This window comes from Brachyhypopomus gauderio, unplaced genomic scaffold, assembly GCF_052324685.1.
Source record: "Brachyhypopomus gauderio isolate BG-103 unplaced genomic scaffold, BGAUD_0.2 sc47, whole genome shotgun sequence".
Lineage (NCBI taxonomy): Eukaryota > Metazoa > Chordata > Actinopteri > Gymnotiformes > Hypopomidae > Brachyhypopomus > Brachyhypopomus gauderio.
Genome location: NW_027506873.1, coordinates 232,388 through 258,056, shown reverse-complemented (window position 1 = coordinate 258,056; position 25,669 = coordinate 232,388). Strand labels below are relative to the sequence as shown.

Genomic DNA, 25,669 nt, shown 5'->3' with positions numbered 1-25,669 from the left:
TTATTAGTTATGTATTTGGTTATGAGTGTTACGTAGCTTGAGTGTTCCCTTATCGGTTTATGTAGTTGTACTGTATGAGTTGTTCCCTGCCGTGTGTGTGTGTGTGTCTTGTTGTTAATGTCATTCCCTCATGTGCTGTTTGAGTTTGAGTCTGTCGCTAAGGCAATTAAAATAAAACAGCCTCATTGTGTTAAAATGGATCGGTTTCCTGCTTCTTCTTCCTACACCACGCCACAATACTTAGGTGGAGACATTTTTCTAACAGTGGAATAGGGTCATCTTAACCACTCTACTGCAGTAATTCTTTTCATAATCAATGCTGCTAACACCACGCATGGAGGGGTGGGGTGTGGGGGGGAGGCGCGTCAAATACCGTGAAACGGATATAATTTTGAAAAATACCGTGATATAGAATTTTGGTCATACCGCCCAGCACTAGTGTGATCACTGTAGCTGGGAGCTCAGGATAGCTGAGTTACAGCTGCCATGTTAGAGAGCTACAGGTGAGAGAAATAAACTGCCTCAGCATTTATTTAGCTGACATCTGGCCTCCTGTATGAAACTTAATTCACTGGATGAATAAATAAACAAATACTTGTGACATTACCAATGCATTTTGAGAGAAACCTCAAACCTTTGCCTGTATCAGAAAATACAGGCGCTGCTGGGACTTCCTGATAATGATGTGTGTGTTGTGAGACCAGGTGAGATCCTCAATGATGTGGATGCCGAGGAACTTAAAGGTTTTCACCCTCTCTTTCACCATTTCTTTGGTCTTGTCCATATTCAGGGAAAGGTTGTTGTTGTGACACCAGGTCACCAGATCAGCCACCTCCCTCCTGTAAGCTGTTTCTTCCCCTCCAGTGATCAGTCCGATGACTGTCGTATCATCAGCAAACTTTATGATGCTGGTGTTGTTCTGGGAGGCCACCCAGTCATACGTGAAAAGTGTGTACAGAAAGGGGCTTAACACACAGCCCTGGGGAACCCCTGTGTTCACTATTTTTGTGCCTGATGTGTGGCTGCCAACTCTGACTGTCTGGGGTCTGTCTGTAAGAAAGTTCAGCACCCAGCTGCAGAGGGCGGATGTCAGTCCGAGGGTGATGAACTTTTCTGCAAGCTTGCATGGAACAACCGTGTTGAATGCGGAACTATAATCAATGAACAGCATATATAATATTTGCCCTCCAAGTGTGTTAGGGCTGTGTGAAGAGCGCTGTTCAGTGGAGCGGTTTTGACGGTATGCAAACTGGAGAGGATCTATGGAGTTTGGAATGGTCTGCTGAATGTGAGTCATGACTATTCTTTCAAAGCACTTCATTAAAATTGAGGTGAGTGCCACAGGTCGATAGTCATTCAGGCAGGTCACAGCATTTTTCTTTGGAATGGGAATGATGGTAGTGGTCTTAAAACAGGATGGTACAACAGCTTGTGCGAGAGAGAGGTTGAAAATGTCCGTAAACACGTCTGCCAGTTCTGATGAACAGGCCCTGAGTGCACGTCCAGGGATGTTATCTGGGCCAGCTGCTCTCTGTGGGTTTATTTTGCTAAAGTTCCTCCACACATCTGCTGAAGTCACTGTGAACTTTGAGTCCTGCATGCTGTCTTTGTCTGTAAGATCTTCCAGTTGTTCAGGGCACAAGTTGAAGTCCTCAAAGCGAGCATAGAACTGATTCACCCTGCTTGATTGTTGGTGGTTGGTAATGTGTTGCAGTCCTTGCCATATGCGCCGAGAGTCTGTGGTGGTGTTTCAGCCTTCAAGTTTCAGCCTGTACTGTCTCTTGGCTTCTCTGGTGGATCTACATAGACCATATCTGGACCTCTTGTAGTCTTCAGCACTGCCAGTGGGAAATGCAGTATGGCGGGCACATAGCCTGGACCGAACGTCACCATTTACCCAGGGTTCCTGGTTGGGGTACGTTATGCAGCGTTTTGTGGGGACAGTGACTTCGATGCAGCAGCTGATGTAACCCGTTACCCCAGAAGCATAGTCCTCTAAATCCACAGAACCATCCTCTGTCATAGCAGCAGTTCTAAACACATCCCAGTTAGTACTATCAAAGCAGTCCTGAAGCACTAAGTCAGTCTCTTCATTCCACACATTAATGATTTTACTCACAGGGTGTCCTTGCTTGAGAAGTTGTCTGCATGCTGGGTAGAGGAACACAGAGATGTGGTCGGACTGTCTGAAGTGCGGCCGAGGCACGGCTCTATAGCCGCCCTTCACGTTGCTGTAGACTTGGTCCTTTAGTACTAGGAGCTGCTGACTAACCAGAGTCGCGACCAGGCCGCAGACTAACGGGCTAAACCGTCTGTCTGCGAGCTGCTTAGAGGCGTCACCAAGATCCCATAGGATTGAGACTGTGTCTGTGCCCCGGGTTAAATTAAATCATAAGAAAATAGTCCGTCCTAAGTTTTTAACTAATATTCAAACTTCACATCCAATTATTACCTATATGACCGATCTGAAAATTGGATTAATTAATATTCGATCACTCAACTCTAAAGCAGTTTTTATGAATGAACTTATAACTGACCAGAAAATTGATATTTTATGTCTAACTGAAACGTGGATTCAATCTGGTGACTATTTATCTCTAAACGAAGCCACTCCTGTGGGATATAGTTATATACATAAACCTAGATTGTCAGGCAGAGGAGGAGGAATATGTATAATATATCGTGATTATTTAGAAATTCATCAGAAATACTTGGATATCTTTAATTCATTTGAGATGCTGTCTATTAATGTAACTAGTCCATCTGAAAATAAAAGTTCATTTTCCCTAACAAATGTATATAGACCACCAGGGCCTTACTCAGATTTCTTAAAAGATTTCACAGATTTTACAGCAAATTTAGCAGTTAGTAGTGACAAAATAATAATGGTAGGAGACTTTAACATACATTTTGATAATGCGGAGGATCCACTGACAAGGGCTTTTACTTCTATATTGAACTCTGTTGGCATTACACAAAACGTTGTAGGACCCACACACTATCAAAATCATACCCTAGATTTAATCTTAACGTTGGGTATTGACGTAGATAATATAAATATACTCCCGCAAACCGTAGCTATCTCTGATCACTATTTAGTCAAATTTGAGATTCATCTTAACATAAATACCCGCCCGTCTCCTCGGCAGTGTATGAAGCGCTCGATAAATTCATTAACATCAACACAGTTTATTGAAGCCCTCCCTGATTTAACTGCTCTAGCCCACTCGCCATCCTATCCAGGAGAGTTAGACAGTCTAACCAACTGCATAGAGAATACCTGCAGATCAGCTCTAGATATAGTAGCTCCACTCAAATATAAAAAGACTAGATCTAAAAAACTCGCTCCGTGGTACACTGACCAAACTAGAAACTTAAAACAAATAGCACGTAAATTAGAGCGTAAATGGCGATCTACTAAGTTGGAAGTATTCTACTGTGCCTGGAAGGATAGCATCATTGACTACAAACGAGCACTCGCTAAAGCACGCTCAGCATACCTAGCCTCACTGATAGAGAAAAATAAAAACAATCCTAGATTTCTTTTTAATGCTATTTCCAAACTTACAAAAAATCAAGCAGGCGCAGAACCTCAGATTCCAGTAAACCTCACTAGTAATGTATTTATAGATTTTTTTGATAATAAAATAGAGAATATTAGACAAAATATAAAACCTTTTATTAGTAATACAACTGGTATGTCATCTGGTTTGGTTGACATCGATTTAAATCGCATACTGGGAGAAAAACTTGATGCTTTTCATCCACTCCCACAATCAGAATTAGAGAAAATAATTTCTTCCTTAAATTGTGCTACCTGCACACTAGACTCGGTTCCATCAAAGTTATTAAAAGAGGTATTACCAGCGGTAACTGAACCTCTTCTAACTATAGTTAACTCATCCATTACAATAGGTCACATGCCCAAATCATGTAAATTAGCAGTTATTAAACCTCTGATTAAGAAACCAAATCTTGATCCTACTGTACTATCTAATTATAGACCCATTTCAAACACATCATTTATATCTAAGATCATAGAAAAAGCTGTTGCCCAGCAATTATGCCTATATCTGCATAGGCATCACATATTTGAAAAGTTCCAATCTGGTTTTAGGCCCCATCACAGTACTGAAACAGCATTAGTTAAAGTAACAAATGACCTCCTCCTTGCTTCAGATCAAGGTTATGTATCGCTGTTAGTGCTTCTTGATCTTAGTGCAGCTTTCGACACAATTGATCATAGGATCTTGCTAGAAAGGTTAGAACGCTGGGTTGGAGTCTCTGGCACAGCCCTTTCATGGTTTCATTCTTACTTAACAAATCGCTATCAGTTTGTAGAGCTCAATAATATTCCATCCAAACGTACAAAAGTTAAATATGGGATCCCGCAAGGCTCCATTCTAGGACCACTATTATTTACATTATATATGCTACCATTGGGCACAGTTATAAACAAACATGGTGTCAATTTTCACTGCTATGCAGATGACACTCAACTTTACATATCAGCCAAACCTGATGACAAACTCAGTTTAAGAAAAATTGAGGCCTGTGTAAAAGATATTAAATGCTGGATGTCTCTAAACTTCCTCCAACTTAATGAGGACAAAACAGAAGTTCTTCTTCTGGGCCCTAAGGCCTCAAAACAGAAAATTCCAGATCTAATGCTTAATCTCGCAGGCTACCCCATTACACCTGGCACAGTAGCCAAAAACCTAGGCGTCATACTCGACTCTGACCTATCATTTGATAAATACATAGATAATACTACTAGGATAGCTTTTCTACATCTCCGTAACATTGCTAAATTAAGAAATGCATTATCACAGGATGATGCGGAAAAATTGGTGCACGCCTTTGTTAGCTCTAGATTAGACTACTGCAATGCACTACTGTCAGGATGTTCAAATAGGAATCTAAATAAACTTCAAATAGTTCAAAATGCCGCAGCCAGGGTTCTGACCAGAACTAGAAAATTTCAGCATATCAGTCCAGTCCTATCAGCCCTGCATTGGCTCCCAGTTAAATTCCGTATTGACTTTAAAATTCTTTTATTAACTTATAAAGCATGGCACGGGCTTGCTCCTGAGTACCTTCAGGAACTTATTTCCTATTACGAACCCCCACGCCCACTAAGATCACAGGGTGCTGGTCTTTTATTAGTTCCAAAAATTAATAAGGTAACAGCAGGGGGAAGAGCCTTTTCTTGTAAGGCCCCCCAGCTTTGGAATAATCTTCCTAAATGCGTCCGGGACTCCGACACAGTCACAATCTTTAAGTCTAGGTTGAAAACCCACTTATTTAGTTTAGCGTTTGATAATTAATATCCCCCTTAGATAAAAGTACAGATCCAGGGGTTCATAGACAAAGGGTTTTATGGTAGACTGGGGCGCTGGTGCTGTCGTCCTGTCACTGCTCGTGGTCACTCAAGTTTGTTGACAGTGCAGTGGACGGATGCCATTGTCTCAGAATACCCCCAAGCCTATGTTACCTTCTGGTTCTGCCTTTTTAGCTAGGCTGTAATAATTTAACTAAATGCCGGAGTTGCTGCCACACTCCGGAAATGTTTATAATTTTACCTGTCCTGTATATGTCCTCATACAGAGCTAATTTTCCCTGTTTCATTTCTCCACATGGCTGCCCGCCTGTTTGAGGAATAATGAGATGAGGAGACCAGCGATCCATCCTGAGCCAGCCACCTCCTGCCTAACCGGATGCATACATCATGATGGACATTATTACATATTTTTCATTTTCTTTCTCTTCTTTCTGTCTAAATTGTTGTTGTTGTTGTCATGGTGACCGGTGTCGGCCAGAGGAGGATGGGTTCCCCCCCTGAGTCTTGGTTCCTCTCAAGGTTTCTTCCTCATGCAAAAAACTAGGGAGTTTTTCCTTGCCACTGTCGCCCTTGGCTTGCTCACTGGGGGCTAGGACTCGGCACTTGTAAAGCTGCTTTGTGACAACAACTGTTGTAAAAAGCGCTATATAAATAAAATTTGATTTGATTTGATTTGATTGAGTATGTTCCTCTCCCTGGTCGGAAAGCTCACGTGCTGATGATATTTGGGCAGCACAGTCCTCAGGTTGCACTGGTTGAAATTGCCGGCCACAATAAACACGACATCTGGATGTGCGGTCTCTTGTTTATTAACACTAGTCCTCCGACGGCCGCAGAACATGTCGTAAGGCTTCGTAAGGTCCATGTAGCCCACTGCCCTGCTGTGAAGGGGATTAACACCCATTGTTTTGGTAATGATCTGGAATGCAGCAGAAGTGGCTCAACCCCCATGCGACACAACCTCACGGTACACTCAAAGTTACAAGCAGACTGTATATGTTACCGATCCTACAACAAACAGCAGAAAATTTGTAGACTCGTGTTTCAAAAGTTAAAATTCAAGCGCACGTAGCAGCAGACGTAGAGACGACTGTTTCTCTAATGAGTCTCGCCAAACAATAAAAAAAATAAATAAAATAGTTTGAATCTTGCTCTTTGTATTTTTCCTTTACTATACTAGATAATATTTGTAGTAGTGGTGGGCCGTTAACGGCGTTCGTTAATTTGATAATCTTATCGGGCGATATAAAAATTATCGCCGTTAATCTATTCTTAAAGTTAGGTTGGGAATTGGGTCAAAATGGGTAAGCAAACTATGATGACTTTCAATTTGATAGTTTAGTTCGGCTGTATTCCTAACCAAATTGCACAGTAGGGGCGAGAACGAGTTTTCAAACCTGTGAATTACAAATCGTACGTGTGTTTACATGGATACAGCCACGAAGTCGCCAGGTTTGCTTCATGGAAAATTCATTTTTAGGAACGTAAAGTGTTACTATTTAAATAGTGTCGCTATTTAAATATTTATTTTTAACTGTTAAAACTGCAGAGGACCAAAACCGGCTTTTGAAAAAGTCCCCCCCAAATTACGTCCGTGAGTTTAAATGTACTAAATGTTGGCTTACATTTCAAATATCATGTTTAGCTGAATAAACATGTTATCAACCCCCTTTAATGTAGGCCTACAGTATGTAGGCTTACAAATTCATGTTTAACTGAACAAAACGTTGAACACGAGTAGCCTACATTTTATTGAGCATATTTTTTTTCTTCAAGTATCAAAGTAGAACAGCTTCCTCAAGCAGTCATTGATGCATTTTTGAAACAGGAGATGAGCCCCTGGTCTAATGCACCCTAGAAACCCTATCTCAAAAACTGACTTTTAGTCATTACTTGGGTAGCACGCATATGAGCCATTTTAATATAGATTAATCTAGATTAATCTAGATTTATTTCAAGATTTCAGTGAGATTAATCTAGATTAAAAAAATTAATCTATGCCCACCCCTAATTTGTAGTAATCGAACACTTTCTGTTTCCGTGTAATTAGCTAAGAAATTATATGGCACGATTAGCTTGATGCTAATGTTATATAGGAAATCCCATAGACTTGCTAGCGGAAATTAGCATTATGATGCCGTTGCTAATTTGCTTTCTAAAACATCAAGTACACCTTACTTTCTCATGTAGGAGCATCAAAGCACTTGAATCTTGCTCTTTGTACATTTCTTATACTGTCTATCTATCTATCTATCTATCTATCTATCTATCTATCTATCTATATTTGTGTTAGAAGCATTTGATAGAAGCATTTGTGTTTCTACTTGTTTGTGATCTAAAAAGCAGGCTTGAATCTTGCTCTTCGTACATTTCTTATACTATCTATCTATCTTAATAATCAGATATACAACAATAATTTAGCAGTAGCCTATATAATATATTTACAATATATTTATATATTGTATAAATATATTGTAAATATAGGGGAGACCGGGTATGGTTGTAACACTTTTTGCTTCAGCACCTGTAACTCACTGAATTTTTGAGGTAGACTTCTCAAACTTTTATACAAAGTACACCCATTTGTTTACTACAAATGGCACCAATTCAAGCTTCAATTGAAATATCACAGCCGTCGTGAGTTGATGTCAAATACAAGGTGTTCCTTGTTACAACCTACCCCACTACCGGGGTAGGTTGTAACACATGCTGGGGTAAGTTGTAACAATTAGACAAAAGAAGCAAAAACAGAGGCCACACCATGCAAAATGCTTCAAAAATATTTTTTTTTAATAAAATAACACTCCAGATCAATGTATCTTTCTCTGTGACTGACCATAACTCATATTCACTTTCTGTTTTACTCAGAAGTGTGTGAGTGTGGATGTGGGTGTGTAAATTAGTGTACTAGAACAAACTTATTTAACAATATGTATGCTTAATGAACACTAATACAATGTACCTGTGTAAAGAACATGTAGGTCAAATAATAACCAACGTCAATGTGTGTGTGTGTGTTACATGGCAGATACCATGTGCCTTTGCAACTGATCTGACTGACTTGCCCCTATTTGTGACCTCATCAGATGCTTCTTTTATTGGTGTGATGCAGCAGCCCCAGCGCTGTGGCCAAGTTCGCGCGTGGTGGGATGTAAACAGCCAGAATAAACACAACGCTGAACTCTCTCGGTAGATAGTGGGGTCTGCACTTCACCAGCAGAAATTCTAAATCCGCTGAAGAGTGTTTCTCGACAGTCTTTACATCCGAACACCACTGTTTGTTTACAAAAACACAGACACCGCCGCCTTTGTTCTTTCCCGACGCCGCCGTGCGGTCTGCACGATGAACGGTGTGTGTTTCCAGCTGGATCGCTCATTCCGGTGCGCTGTTTGAAAGCCAGGTTTCCGTGAAAATAAGCGCACAGCACTCTCTGATCTCTCGCTGAGTTGTTATTCTGGTTCTCAGCTCATCCAGCTTGTTTTCAAGGGAGCGAACATTAGCTAGCAACAGGCTGGGCAGCGGTGGCCTAGTAGTCCTAGCCTTTAGCCTAGCATGTAGCCCACCTCTCTTGCCCCGTTTACGCTTTGGCCGCTCACCCGAGGCCGGTGTTGTGGTGGAGTCCGAAGGTAAAAGAAAGCTGAAGTCCGAGAGGCTGAAAGTAAGTTCATGACGAACTTTACCTATCTCCAACAGTGCTTCTCTACTGTAACTAAATGTTCCATGTATTTGTTGTATATTCAAAACATTTTCAGTTTAAAAAAATGGTATGTAGGGAAATTTTTGAAAGTTACAAGTGTTAATTCTTTAACGCTGCTTTTTTTCTTTCTTTCTTTTTTTATACTGTAAGAAATTTTTATGGGTAGCTTAATTTGTTATGTAGTACAGGCATAATAATAAGCATTATGCTTCTGCCTGCGCCTTTTCAGTCATTATTATGTTGACAAGGTTTGTCATGCTGATAGTTTTTGTCTTTGTATTATGTGATGATTATTTGACTGAATAAAGAATTATCATCATCATCATCAAAATGAACAATAAAACTATAATAAATAAATAAATAAATACTAAATAGTGTCGGTTGCCGGAGGAACACACATAGACGTCTGCCACGGTGGGCACCATCTTTTTAACAAGTAACTATAGAGCACGTAAAAAATGTATTGGAGTAAAAGTATTAAACTAATGGAAAATATGTAATAAAGTTAAAATTGAGGTAGGAGAAAAAAATTATACTCCAGTAAAGTACAGATACAGCATTTTAGTATTTAAGTACAGTGAAGTAGTTCTACTTTGTTACTATACATCTCTGGGGATCCTGCTGCCATCCCTCAGCTATCAACCCATTACAAAGACAATGTAATGACTTTTAAAAATGAATGTAAAAATTGTATCTAAGAGAAAAATATATGTGAACAATTGTTAAAAACTATAATGTAATACATTTTTAAACTAATGTTCATAAATGTGATTTAGCAGTAGTTTAATGAAATTACTTTTATGTGTACTTTTGAATTAACTTGTTTCCCTTTCTAAATGTAATTAAAAATGCAAGTCTTAACAGACTTGCATTAATTGCTATCCAACCATTCATCCAACCTGTAGAACAAGTACAAAGCCCCATGTTTTCACATGAAACCTCAGAACAACACTGATGCAATGGAGATATCTGATCTCTCCTGCCTAGAGGAGGAAGTTGGAGATGGGAGCTGTGTCTGTAGGCTACAGCACATACCATCAGAGCATAGCAGAGATGGGCCTGTCAGAGGAGGGATTACATCGCTCTGTGATGTATAAAGAGTGTCTACACAATAGTGGCTTGTGTCAAAAATGTTTTGCTCTCACACACCTTTCTGGCAGTGCATATGGTTAATCCAAGCATCAGCTCATGCTGAAATCACTGGTGAAGTGTGGCTAACCTTCTGTGAAACTCCAGCATTCAAATGGGATCATTTGTATGAAATCATTCATTTGGGATCACTCTTATGTGATCATTTGTATGGGATTGCTCTTATGGGATCATTATTTGTATGGGATCATGTTTGTCTCACAAACAGCTGAGCTTAGAGCGCATATGATGGAAACAAAAGCTTGGTAATTAGAGCCCAGTGAAGAAAAATGCAAACTGCTCCTCTGTTTTCTCTGCAAATGTTTGGAAAGTGCTTCAGGTATGAGTAGAAATACTGCAGACACACCAAGTGCTCAATTACTTAACCTCGTGTGCAGAGAGGTTAACTCCATTATATTAATGATGCATCAACTTCTAAAGAAACCAAACCAGTTCAACTCAAAGATTATCCATCAAGTGTGTTACATTGTCTGTTTTTCCTGTGTTCTTTTACTGTGTGAACCCTGGGTATGTCACTGGTTAGGAACCCTGGGTATGAACCCTAGGCTCACCCTTCACCACAAATAAACAATGTGGATTGCTAACCTGATAGGGACAGTGGGATTGAGAGGACCAGTGCGAGATGATGGCCATCTGAGAAGCTGCGAGTTCTGAAGACCCAGAGCACTCACATTTCAGCCAAGCATCAATGCTCAGCTGTTGACCTCAGTTCCCTCCAAACAAAAGTAATTACAATATTACTGGACCGGGCGGCATGGTAGTGTGGTGGTTAGCGCTGTCCCCTCACAGCAAGGTGATCTGGGTTCAATTTTTGGTCTGGTTCTCTTGGGGTGTAGTTGACATGTTCTCCTTGTGCCTGCGTGGGTTTTCTCTGGGTCCTCCAGTTTCCTCCCACAGTCCAAAGACATGTGCATTAGGTTGATTGGTCACTCTACATTGCCCGTGTGTGAGTGTGTGTGTGTGTGTGTGTGTGTGTGTGTGTGTGTGTGTGTGTGTGTGTGTGTGTGTGTGTGGACTGGCGAACTGCCCATGGTTTACACTGCCTTTGCTCAATGATGCTGAGATTGGCTCCAGCCCCCCTGTGACCCCGACTAGCAGAATTAAGTGGTCCAGATAATGGATGGATAGACTATTACTGGACCACAATGATTTACTTTTATGTTTTATGCTTTTTTTTTTTTTGTTTCTTTTTATTTATACTGTAAAGCACTTTGAGCTGCATGTATGTATGAAAGGTGCTATACAAATAAAGATTATTATTATTATTATTACTTCAAATATGCATTAAATGCGCAGAGGAATAGGACATCACCACTGGACATCTTAGATCTCCCAGTACATTTCACACCTGAAATCCCTGACCAATGTCAGTTCTTCTCAATATTTTACCAATATTTAACATAACATTTAGCTCTGTGAACACCACCCCACACAGATCCCTTCCTCCAACACATAGGCCTCAACCTCACCTGTCCAACTCCACAGAGACAACAAATGCCTTTGCTCCAGCCAGGCTTTGGAGGTGGTTGTGCTTCAGGATTAATGCTACAGGTCTATGTATAAAACTGGTGTATAAATAATAGTGACCTGGTAAAGTGAACATTGGCCGTTTGCTAACAGCCGTCACTGTATGTTGGGCTTCACTGCGTGTGAGTGGAACAGAGAAGAACTCACCATATCCAGGAATGCCTCCTGAACGGGAAATGATTGACTTGCATCATGTTTTGGTCTCTTCCCGTATAAATACAGCCAGTCTTCATTTAAGCAGAGGTGTGGTTTGAGGGGATCCTCTTTTATACATCAATAACATTCACACAGAGTCTGGAGCTATCCATTATTCCCACTCTTTACCCATTTCCTCTGAAGTTCTTTTGAAAGTTCTCAAAGACAAATAGAACACTGCTAAATACAGGGTACATTTTCTCTGCAATAGTCTACTCTATACAACAGAGTTTGGAAGACTCCGCAGCAAAGTTTTAAGGCAATAAAAAAGGCATCTCAACAGTGAAGAAGAGATGGCGTGCCAAATATGACAGACAGGGACAGCAGAAGGAAACAAACCCTGATAGGGCACCCTGTGTAAGATCTAGTATTAGAGCATAAATAATGCAGTGAGTTGTATAGGAGCAGTCACTTTCCTGCCTCTTTCGCGGAATTCTCCCAGCTAAGATGTCAAATTCATCCTGGCACATCGTCATAGTGAAGTCACATCATGGTTGTCCATGTCTGGGTGTGGGTTTGAGGTGGATGGAGTGGTGCGCTGCCTCTCCTGGTTTGTCTTTCCAAGTCTTCCAAAGGAGAGAAAAGGTTTAATTTCAGAGGGGGAGCCGCACGTCTGTATCTTCCAGAATAAGAGAGCATCCCCGTCTGTGTAGGCTGCCATGCGGGGAAGTGACAGAGCAACGCACCTTCCTCCTCCTCCTCCTCCTCCTCGGCAGCACGACAGATGAACTTCAGGAGCAAAGCCTGTGTGTGTGCTGTGCTCACGTACAGCACAGCACGAGAAATCGACCCTTGTGGCGCAGATAACTTGGATTAATCCAGCTGTGTTTGCCAAAGGACGGAAGGAGTGGCTTCGGGGAGAGGAGCACGGCCCTGACGGTGAGACGGCAGCAGCGGAGCAGACAGAGTGTCATCTCAGGGCTGAGCACACAGCTTCCTGGGTTTTGTCCACATGCCTGATGTGTTCGGCTGGGCTGGTCGGACTGCTGCTGGGGCAACCGTGAGAAGGGGTGCTGACTGCACCCACTCACCCTCCCTTAGCACTTGCTAATCTGCCACAGTCCTCGCTTTCACCCTTGCTCCTTCGCCTCGTCCTCTACACCCTGTGATTACTCTTCCTTCTCTCTGGTGGGGCCTTCTCCCACACGCTCTCAGCCGGCCGGACGGCTCTTCCCCTCCACTCCACTCACTCTCTCTGTTAATCTGTGCTGCAGAGCCGGCTCTAGCTGCGGAGTGTGCACGTGTGTGTGTGTGTGTGTGTGTGTGTGTCTGCTAGAGACTATGTGACTGGATGTCTGTGTGCAAGCGTCAAGGGGCCCCACGGGGGAGGTTCTGGCTGGCCAACATTATGGAGCACTAAACAAGGCTGCAGAGCTTAACAGCTGGAAAAGCCTGTTTAAATCTGGCAGAAATAACAGAAAGCACAGTGGCTAAAACCCTTATAGAAGCATTACGAAGAAACATTGAGCACTGTTGCCTGCAGAAGACTACAGACGTGGACACGGAAGGACTTGCAGTAACTACAGTCTGCTGGTCTTACTGTATTAATGTCTGCTGTATACATTTTCTGACTTTTAAGTCTCTTCTGCATAAACCCAGTCGAAAGTCCCTCGAGGAGCCCTGCCATGCATTGCACATGCCATTTTAGGACAAAGATAAGAGCGTAAACAGACACGCAGGGAGGAATGAAGTCTTTAGTCAGCTACTCCTCTCTGACTCCAGGTTGTTCAATTTTCTCTAAATGAAGATAAATAAAATCACCCCCTTTAACATAAATCAATGCAGCTCATTCTAATGAGGCTTAAAGGTATGATAAAACAAAGCTTATTCATGCTGCAAAAGCAAAAATCAGATTCCTATGACAAGACGTAAACAGGTTTGGCATTAAGCAGACAGAATCAGTAACATGGCCCCTTTAAAGCGAGTCTGTTGAACTATGAAGTGTGGTTTTACGCAGGGTTGTATCAAATCCCTTGGCTTCAGTGCAAGAGCATCAATATGGCTCAGCTGCTAACTACAAATCACATGATGATATTGTGGCTTTGCAGATGTCGTGTTTATATGGCAGAGATGCACAAATAGACACAGTCCTAGGCCTGAGTGTTACGAACTGCTTCATATGGTTCAATTTACTGAGCACTGGTGTTTCTGGAAGCAGTGGCCGTTGTCTCAGTAAAGATGTTTAGCAGTAGAGCACCTACAAATGAGCACTTCTCAAAACAAGCAAACGTTTGGCTCTGCAGGTCTTGATTTAACATTAGAATACGCTCTGTCTGCTGGGATGCCTCAAATACTTTTTGAGTAGCTCAATCTCATGCACACCAATGGCAGTGTGCATACATCAAACCCAGCATGCTGTTCAGCACTGTGAAAAAATATAAGTCAAGCACCTGATGCTCAGAGTTCCTTTAGACTGCCATGAGCACCGACAGTGGACACAGTGAATATATGCAGTGAACACACATTAAAAACAAACAATGAGTGTACGCAGTGAGTGTGTGTGTAGTGAGGGTGCACAGGGAGTGTGTGCACAATGGGTGTGCACAGTGAGTGTGCGCAATGAGTGCGTGCAGTGTGTGCACAATATCATATCACAACTCAAAGGGCATGTTCTGTGTTAGGGCTGCAACAGGCTTTGGTGTAGAGGTTCACATTATGCTGTTGTTCACACAGGAATTAATGCCTTCATCCTTAGAAAATTTAGCAAAGAAGGCAGAGAAGGATCCATATGCAGATCAGATAAATATCATATATTTTAATAAATGCACAAAAATACAACAGAGGTCCCAATAGGAACAACCCTGAAGGGTTTGTGGGCAGCAGCACAAAAGAAAGCAAGGCAAAAACAGGAGAGTCAAAAATCCAGGCAGAAAATCAAAAACTAGTGATGTCAAACTCAAAATGCGGAATCAAACTGAATCGATTCATTTGAATTGTGGTGTTCCAAAACGCTGTTTTGAAGTCTGTATCAAAAGGGGAAAGCCACGTGACCATTCCAAAAACGGGTTTCGTTACGTCACACAGTTTCAATACAATTCAAATCTTTTCGCGTGTTTTAGTCCGCACTTAAGTTCAAGCAGCTGGTCTGAGATCAGAATGTTTACTGATTAATAGGAAACCCAAGAAGCCGTGTATGCAGGTACTACACACATGAGCAGGATTTGAGGGTTAGAGGTCACAGTCCTCACTTCTTATCAATAAATATATAAATAGATTTATTTACATTTCAAAGCATTCCTTAGAAGTAGATGCTTTGAGATGGTTACACTGAGATGTACTGTTCAGGTACACTAAATTACTGGTAAGAGAGAAGGTGGTACATACAACACAATATGTTTAATTAAAATTAGTTTATTAAAGACAAATGGTCTGGGAGAACAAGTGGTGCAAACATTATGTGGAAACAGATGATCAGAATAGATGAATGGTTTCATTACCCCAGTCTGACAACAGATGGAGCAATTACAGATACATTTGCATGCAACTGTGGGCAAAAGTCCAATGTCATCTGTGGAAATGAGGTTCAACTAGACTTTTTGCTCTGAGTTTTTAGCTAATGAAAAGGCTCTATGTGTTTGTGAGCACAGTGTGTGTGGCACATGAACATGGACATGGACTACTAACCCTCACACAGTACTGGAGCAGTACCGCTAATCCTCACACAGTACTGGAGCAGTACCGCTAACCCTCACACACTACTGGAGCAGTACCACTAACCCTCACACAGTACTGGAGCAGTACCGCTAACCCTCACACAGTACTGGAGCAGTACTGCTAACCCTCACACAGTACTGGAGCAGTACCGCTAACCCTCACACAGTACTGGAGCAGTACCGCTAACCCTCACACACTACTGGAGCAGTACCACTAACCCTCACATAGTACTGGAGCAGTACCGCTAACCCTCACACACTACTGGAGCAGTACTGCTAACCCTCACACAGTACTGGAGCAGTACCGCTGACCCTCACACAGTACTGGAGCCGTACCGCTGACCCTCACACAGTACTGGAGAAGTACCACTGACACTCACACTACTGGAGCAGTACCGCTGACCCTCACACTACTGGAGCAGTACCGCTGACCCTCACACAGTACTGGAGCAGTACCATTAACCCTCACACACTACTGGAGCAGTACCGCTAACCCTCACACAGTACTGGAGCAGTACCGCTAACCCTCACACAGTACTGGAGCCGTACCGCTGACCCTCACACACTACTGGAGCAGTACCACTAACCCTCACACAGTACTGGAGCTGTACCACTAACCCTCACACTACTGGAGCAGTACCGCTAACCCTCACACAGTACTGGAGCAGTACCGCTAACCCTCACACACTACTGGAGCAGTACCGCTAACCCTCACACAGTACTGGAGCAGTACCGCTAACCCTCACACTACTGGAGCAGTACCGCTAACCCTCACACAGTACTGGAGCCGTACCGCTAACCCTCACACACTACTGGAGCAGTACCGCTAACCCTCACACAGTACTGGAGCAGTACCGCTAACCCTCACACAGTACTGGAGCAGTACCGCTAACCCTCACACAGTACTGGAGCAGTACCACTAACCCTCACACACTACTGGAGCAGTACCGCTAACCCTCACATAGTACTGGAGCAGTACCGCTAACCCTCACACACTACTGGAGCAGTACTGCTGACCTTCACACAGTACTGGAGCAGTACCGCTGACCCTCACACAGTACTGGAGCCGTACCGCTGACCCTCACACAGTACTGGAGAAGTACCACTGACACTCACACTACTGGAGCAGTACCACTAACCCTCACACTACTGGAGCAGTACCGCTGACCCTCACACAGTACTGGAGCAGTACCGCTAACCCTCACACAGTACTGGATCAGTACCATTAACCCTCACACACTACTGGAGCAGTACCGCTAACCCTCACACAGTACTGGAGCAGTACCGCTAACCCTCACACAGTACTGGAGCAGTACCACTAACCCTCACACACTACTGGAGCAGTACCACTAACCCTCACATAGTACTGGAGCAGTACCGCTAACCCTCACACACTACTGGAGCAGTACTGCTAACCCTCACACAGTACTGGAGCAGTACCGCTGACCCTCACACAGTACTGGAGCCGTACCGCTGACCCTCACACAGTACTGGAGAAGTACCACTGACACTCACACTACTGGAGCAGTACCACTAACCCTCACACTACTGGAGCAGTACCGCTGACCCTCACACAGTACTGGAGCCGTACCGCTGACCCTCACACAGTACTGGAGAAGTACCACTGACACTCACACTACTGGAGCAGTACCACTAACCCTCACACTACTGGAGCAGTACCGCTGACCCTCACACAGTACTGGAGCAGTACCGCTAACCCTCACACAGTACTGGAGCAGTACCATTAACCCTCACACACTACTGGAGCAGTACCGCTAACCCTCACACAGTACTGGAGCAGTACCGCTAACCCTCACACAGTACTGGAGCCGTACCGCTGACCCTCACACACTACTGGAGCAGTACCGCTAACCCTCACACAGTACTGGAGCAGTACCGCTAACCCTCACACACTACTGGAGCAGTACCGCTAACCCTCACACAGTACTGGAGCAGTACCGCTAACCCTCACACACTACTGGAGCAGTACCGCTAACCCTCACACAGTACTGGAGCCGTACCACTAACCCTTACACACTACTGGAGCAGTACCACTAACCCTCACACAGTACTGGAGCTGTACCACTAACCCTCACACTACTGGAGCAGTACCGCTGACCCTCACACTACTGGAGCAGTACCGCTGACCCTCACACAGTACTGGAGCCGTACCGCTGACCCTCACACAGTACTGGAGCAGTACCGCTAACCCTCACACAGTACAGGAGCCGTACCACTGACCCTCACACAGTACTGGAGCAGTACCACTGACCCTCACACTACTGGAGCAGTACCACTAACCCTCACACTACTGGAGCAGTACCGCTGACCCTCACACAGTACTGGAGCAGTACCGCTAACCCTCACACAGTACTGGAGCAGTACCATTAACCCTCACACACTACTGGAGCAGTACCGCTAACCCTCACACAGTACTGGAGCAGTACCGCTGACCCTCACACAGTACTGGAGCCGTACCGCTGACCCTCACACAGTACTGGAGCAGTACCGCTAACCCTCACAGTACTGGAGCCGTACCGCTGACCCTCACACAGTACTGGAGCCGTACCGCTAACCCTCACACACTACTGGAGCAGTACCACTAACCCTCACACTACTGGAGCAGTACCGCTAACCCTCACACAGTACTGGAGCAGTACCACTAACCCTCACACAGTGAGCAGTACCGCTAACCCTCACACTACTGGAGCAGTACCGCTAACCCTCACACAGTACTGGAGCAGTACCGCTAACCCTCACACACTACTGGAGCAGTACCGCTAACCCTCAGACACTACTGGAGCAGTACCGCTAACCCTCACACACTACTGGAGCAGTACCACTAACCCTCACACAGTACTGGAGCCGTACCGCTGACCCTCACACAGTACTGGAGCAGTACCGCTAACCCTCACACAGTGAGCAGTACCGCTAACCCTCACACTACTGGAGCAGTACCGCTAACCCTCACACAGTACTGGAGCCGTACCGCTAACCCTCACACAGTACTGGAGCAGTACCACTAACCCTCACACAGTGCTGGAGCAGTACCGCTAACCCTCATACTACTGGAGCCGTACCACTAACCCTCACACAGTACTGGAGCAGTACCACTAACCCTCACACAGTGCTGGAGCAGTACCGCTAACCCTCACACAGTGCTGGAGCAGTACCGCTAACCCTCACACAGTGCTGGAGCCGTACCACTAACCCTCACACAGTGCTGGAGCCGTACCACTAACCCTCACACAGTACTGGAGCAGTACCGCTAACCCTCACACAGTACTGGAGCAGTACCGCTAACCCTCACACAGTACTGGAGCAGTACCACTAACCCTCACACAGTACTGGAGCAGTACCGCTAACCCTCACACAGTACTGGAGCAGTACCGCTAACCCTCACACAGTGAGCAGTACCGCTAACCCTCACACTACTGGAGCAGTACCGCTAACCCTCACACAGTACTGGAGCAGTACCGCTAACCCTCACACAGTGCTGGAGCAGTACCGCTAACCCTCACACAGTGCTGGAGCAGTACCGCTAACCCTCACACAGTACTGGAGCCGTACCACTAACCCTCACACAGTACTGGAGCAGTACCGATAACCCTCACACAGTACTGGAGCAGTACCGCTAACCCTCACACAGTGAGCAGTACCGCTAACCCTCACACACTACTGGAGCAGTACCACTAACCCTCACACACTACTGGAGCAGTACCACTAACCCTCACACAGTACTGGAGCCGTATCACTAACCCTCACACACTACTGGAGCAGTACCACTAACCCTCACACAGTACTGGAGCAGTACCACTAACCCTCACACAGTACTGGAGCAGTACCACTAACCCTCACACAGTGCTGGAGCAGTACCGCTAACCCTCACACAGTGCTGGAGCAGTACCGCTAACCCTCACACAGTGCTGGAGCCGTACCGCTAACCCTCACACAGTACTGGAGCAGTACCGCTAACCCTCACACAGTACTGGAGCAGTACCGCTAACCCTCACACACTACTGGAGCAGTACCGCTAACCCTCACACAGTACTGGAGCAGTACCGCTAACCCTCACACTACTGGAGCAGTACCGCTAACCCTCACACAGTACTGGAGCCGTACCGCTAACCCTCACACACTACTGGAGCAGTACCGCTAACCCTCACACAGTACTGGAGCAGTACCGCTAACCCTCACACAGTACTGGAGCAGTACCGCTAACCCTCACACACTACTGGAGCAGTACCGCTAACCCTCACACAGTACTGGAGCAGTACCACTAACCCTCACACACTACTGGAGCGGTACCGCTAACCCTCACATAGTACTGGAGCAGTACCGCTAACCCTCACACACTACTGGAGCAGTACTGCTGACCTTCACACAGTACTGGAGCAGTACCGCTGACCCTCACACAGTACTGGAGCCGTACCGCTGACCCTCACACAGTACTGGAGAAGTACCGCTGACACTCACACTACTGGAGCAGTACCACTAACCCTCACACTACTGGAGCAGTACCGCTGACCCTCACACAGTACTGGAGCAGTACCGCTAACCCTCACACAGTACTGGATCAGTACCATTAACCCTCACACACTACTGGAGCAGTACCGCTAACCCTCACACAGTACTGGAGCAGTACCACTAACCCTCACACACTACTGGAGCAGTACCACTAACCCTCACATAGTACTGGAGCAGTACCGCTAACCCTCACACACTACTGGAGCAGTACCGCTAACCCTCACACAGTACTGGAGCAGTACCGCTGACCCTCACACAGTACTGGAGCCGTACCGCTGACCCTCACACAGTACTGGAGAAGTACCACTGACACTCACACTACTGGAGCAGTACCACTAACCCTCACACTACTGGAGCAGTACCGCTGACCCTCACACAGTACTGGAGCCGTACCACTAACCCTTACACACTACTGGAGCAGTACCACTAACCCTCACACAGTACTGGAGCTGTACCACTAACCCTCACACTACTGGAGCAGTACCGCTGACCCTCACACTACTGGAGCAGTACCGCTGACCCTCACACAGTACTGGAGCCGTACCGCTGACCCTCACACAGTACTGGAGCAGTACCGCTAACCCTCACACAGTACAGGAGCCGTACCACTGACCCTCACACAGTACTGGAGCAGTACCACTGACCCTCACACTACTGGAGCAGTACCACTGACCCTCACACTACTGGAGCAGTACCGCTGACCCTCACACAGTACTGGAGCAGTACCGCTAACCCTCACACAGTACTGGAGCAGTACCATTAACCCTCACACACTACTGGAGCAGTACCGCTGACCCTCACACAGTACTGGAGCCGTACCGCTGACCCTCACACAGTACTGGAGCAGTACCGCTAACCCTCACAGTACTGGAGCCGTACCGCTGACCCTCACACAGTACTGGAGCCGTACCACTAACCCTCACACACTACTGGAGCAGTACCACTAACCCTCACACTACTGGAGCAGTACTGCTAACCCTCACACAGTACTGGAGCAGTACCACTAACCCTCACACAGTGAGCAGTACCGCTAACCCTCACACTACTGGAGCAGTACCGCTAACCCTCACACAGTACTGGAGCAGTACCGCTAACCCTCACACAGTACTGGAGCAGTACCGCTAACCCTCAGACACTACTGGAGCAGTACCGCTAACCCTCACACACTACTGGAGCAGTACCGCTAACCCTCACACACTACTGGAGCAGTACCACTAACCCTCACACAGTACTGGAGCCGTACCGCTGACCCTCACACAGTACTGGAGCAGTACCGCTAACCCTCACACAGTGAGCAGTACCGCTAACCCTCACACTACTGGAGCAGTACCGCTAACCCTCACACAGTACTGGAGCCGTACCGCTAACCCTCACACAGTACTGGAGCAGTACCACTAACCCTCACACAGTGCTGGAGCAGTACTGCTAACCCTCATACTACTGGAGCCGTACCACTAACCCTCACACAGTACTGGAGCAGTACCACTAACCCTCACACAGTGCTGGAGCAGTACCGCTAACCCTCACACAGTGCTGGAGCAGTACCGCTAACCCTCACACAGTGCTGGAGCCGTACCACTAACCCTCACACAGTGCTGGAGCAGTACCGCTAACCCTCATACTACTGGAGCCGTACCACTAACCCTCACACAGTACTGGAGCAGTACCACTAACCCTCACACAGTGCTGGAGCAGTACCGCTAACCCTCACACAGTGCTGGAGCAGTACCGCTAACCCTCACACAGTGCTGGAGCCGTACCACTAACCCTCACACAGTGCTGGAGCCGTACCACTAACCCTCACACAGTACTGGAGCAGTACCGCTAACCCTCACACAGTACTGGAGCAGTACCGCTAACCCTCACACACTACTGGAGCAGTACCGCTAACCCTCACACAGTGCTGGAGCAGTACCGCTAACCCTCATACTACTGGAGCCGTACCACTAACCCTCACACAGTACTGGAGCAGTACCACTAACCCTCACACAGTGCTGGAGCAGTACCGCTAACCCTCACACAGTGCTGGAGCAGTACCGCTAACCCTCACACAGTGCTGGAGCCGTACCACTAACCCTCACACAGTGCTGGAGCAGTACCGCTAACCCTCATACTACTGGAGCCGTACCACTAACCCTCACACAGTACTGGAGCAGTACCACTAACCCTCACACAGTGCTGGAGCAGTACCGCTAACCCTCACACAGTGCTGGAGCAGTACCGCTAACCCTCACACAGTGCTGGAGCCGTACCACTAACCCTCACACAGTACTGGAGCAGTACCGCTAACCCTCACACAGTACTGGAGCAGTACCGCTAACCCTCACACACTACTGGAGCAGTACCGCTAACCCTCACACAGTACTGGAGCAGTACCGCTAACCCTCACACAGTACTGGAGCAGTACCGCTAACCCTCACACAGTACTGGAACAGTACCGCTAACCCTCACACAGTGAGCAGTACCGCTAACCCTCACACTACTGGAGCAGTACCGCTAACCCTCACACAGTACTGGAGCAGTACCACTAACCCTCACACAGTGCTGGAGCAGTACCGCTAACCCTCACACAGTGCTGGAGCAGTACCGCTAACCCTCACACAGTACTGGAGCCGTACCACTAACCCTCACACAGTACTGGAGCAGTACCGATAACCCTCACACAGTACTGGAGCAGTACCGCTAACCCTCACACAGTGAGCAGTACCGCTAACCCTCACACACTACTGGAGCAGTACCACTAACCCTCACACACTACTGGAGCAGTACCACTAACCCTCACACAGTACTGGAGCCGTATCACTAACCCTCACACACTACTGGAGCAGTACCACTAACCCTCACACAGTACTGGAGCAGTACCACTAACCCTCACACAGTGCTGGAGCAGTACCGCTAACCCTCACACAGTGCTGGAGCAGTACCGCTAACCCTCACACAGTACTGGAGCCGTACCGCTAACCCTCACACAGTACTGGAGCAGTACCGCTAACCCTCACACAGTACTGGAGCAGTACCGCTAACCCTCACACACTACTGGAGCAGTACCGCTAACCCTCACACAGTACTGGAGCAGTACCGCTAACTCTCACACAGTACTGGAGCAGTACCGCTAACCCTCACACACTACTGGAGCAGTACCACTAACCCTCACACAGTACTGGAGCAGTACCGCTAACCCTCACACTACTGGAGCAGTACCGCTAACCCTCACACAGTACTGGAGCCGTACCGCTAACCCTCACACACTACTGGAGCAGTACCGCTAACCCTCACACAGTACTGGAGCAGTACCGCTAACCCTCACACAGTACTGGAGCAGTACCACTAACCCTCACACAGTACTGGAGCAGTACCACTAACCCTCACATAGTACTGGAGCAGTACCGCTAACCCTCACACAGTACTGGAGCAGTACCACTAACCCTCACACAGTACTGGAGCAGTACCGCTAACCCTCACACACTACTGGAGCAGTACCGCTAACCCTCACACAGTACTGGAGCAGTACCGCTAACCCTCACACAGTACTGGAGCAGTACCGCTAACCCTCACACAGTACTGGAGCAGTACCACTAACCCTCACACACTACTGGAGCAGTACCGCTAACCCTCACATAGTACTGGAGCAGTACCGCTAACCCTCACACACTACTGGAGCAGTACTGCTGACCTTCACACAGTACTGGAGCAGTACCGCTGACCCTCACACAGTACTGGAGCCGTACCGCTGACCCTCACACAGTACTGGAGAAGTACCACTGACACTCACACTACTGGAGCAGTACCACTAACCCTCACACTACTGGAGCAGTACCGCTGACCCTCACACAGTACTGGAGCAGTACCGCTAACCCTCACACAGTACTGGATCAGTACCATTAACCCTCACACACTACTGGAGCAGTACCGCTAACCCTCACACAGTACTGGAGCAGTACCGCTAACCCTCACACAGTACTGGAGCAGTACCACTAACCCTCACACACTACTGGAGCAGTACCACTAACCCTCACATAGTACTGGAGCAGTACCGCTAACCCTCACACACTACTGGAGCAGTACTGCTAACCCTCACACAGTACTGGAGCAGTACCGCTGACCCTCACACAGTACTGGAGCCGTACCGCTGACCCTCACACAGTACTGGAGAAGTACCACTGACACTCACACTACTGGAGCAGTACCACTAACCCTCACACTACTGGAGCAGTACCGCTGACCCTCACACAGTACTGGAGCCGTACCGCTGACCCTCACACAGTACTGGAGAAGTACCACTGACACTCACACTACTGGAGCAGTACCACTAACCCTCACACTACTGGAGCAGTACCGCTGACCCTCACACAGTACTGGAGCAGTACCGCTAACCCTCACACAGTACTGGAGCAGTACCATTAACCCTCACACACTACTGGAGCAGTACCGCTAACCCTCACACAGTACTGGAGCAGTACCGCTAACCCTCACACAGTACTGGAGCCGTACCGCTGACCCTCACACACTACTGGAGCAGTACCGCTAACCCTCACACAGTACTGGAGCAGTACCGCTAACCCTCACACACTACTGGAGCAGTACCGCTAACCCTCACACAGTACTTGAGCAGTACCGCTAACCCTCACACACTACTGGAGCAGTACCGCTAACCCTCACACAGTACTGGAGCCGTACCACTAACCCTTACACACTACTGGAGCAGTACCACTAACCCTCACACAGTACTGGAGCTGTACCACTAACCCTCACACTACTGGAGCAGTACCGCTGACCCTCACACTACTGGAGCAGTACCGCTGACCCTCACACAGTACTGGAGCCGTACCGCTGACCCTCACACAGTACTGGAGCAGTACCGCTAACCCTCACACAGTACAGGAGCCGTACCACTGACCCTCACACAGTACTGGAGCAGTACCACTGACCCTCACACTACTGGAGCAGTACCACTAACCCTCACACTACTGGAGCAGTACCGCTGACCCTCACACAGTACTGGAGCAGTACCGCTAACCCTCACACAGTACTGGAGCAGTACCATTAACCCTCACACACTACTGGAGCAGTACCGCTAACCCTCACACAGTACTGGAGCAGTACCGCTGACCCTCACACAGTACTGGAGCCGTACCGCTGACCCTCACACAGTACTGGAGCAGTACCGCTAACCCTCACAGTACTGGAGCCGTACCGCTGACCCTCACACAGTACTGGAGCCGTACCGCTAACCCTCACACACTACTGGAGCAGTACCACTAACCCTCACACTACTGGAGCAGTACCGCTAACCCTCACACAGTACTGGAGCAGTACCACTAACCCTCACACAGTGAGCAGTACCGCTAACCCTCACACTACTGGAGCAGTACCGCTAACCCTCACACAGTACTGGAGCAGTACCGCTAACCCTCACACACTACTGGAGCAGTACCGCTAACCCTCAGACACTACTGGAGCAGTACCGCTAACCCTCACACACTACTGGAGCAGTACCACTAACCCTCACACAGTACTGGAGCCGTACCGCTGACCCTCACACAGTACTGGAGCAGTACCGCTAACCCTCACACAGTGAG

The 25,669-nt window shown here is 46.7% G+C and overlaps 1 protein-coding gene across 5 annotated transcripts in view; it reads right to left on the bottom strand.

Annotated features, from left to right (window-relative positions):
• The window catches only part of LOC143487555 (3',5'-cyclic-AMP phosphodiesterase 4D-like), a 198,722-nt gene that overhangs the window by 61,752 nt on the left and 111,301 nt on the right, over nt 1-25,669 (bottom strand). For 2 of the 5 annotated variants that reach the window (XM_076986565.1, XM_076986557.1), the window contains exon 1: nt 11,863-13,150. The exons of 2 other annotated variants lie outside the window; for them this stretch is intronic. Coding sequence is in view for 2 of the 3 variants with exons in the window: in XM_076986557.1 (XP_076842672.1) it covers nt 11,863-11,948 (86 nt within the window). In the remaining variant the exon portion in view is untranslated. Of the gene's footprint in view, nt 1-11,862; nt 13,151-25,669 lie in introns of those variants that run through there. One more of the 5 variants, XM_076986558.1, reaches the window with a different exon arrangement.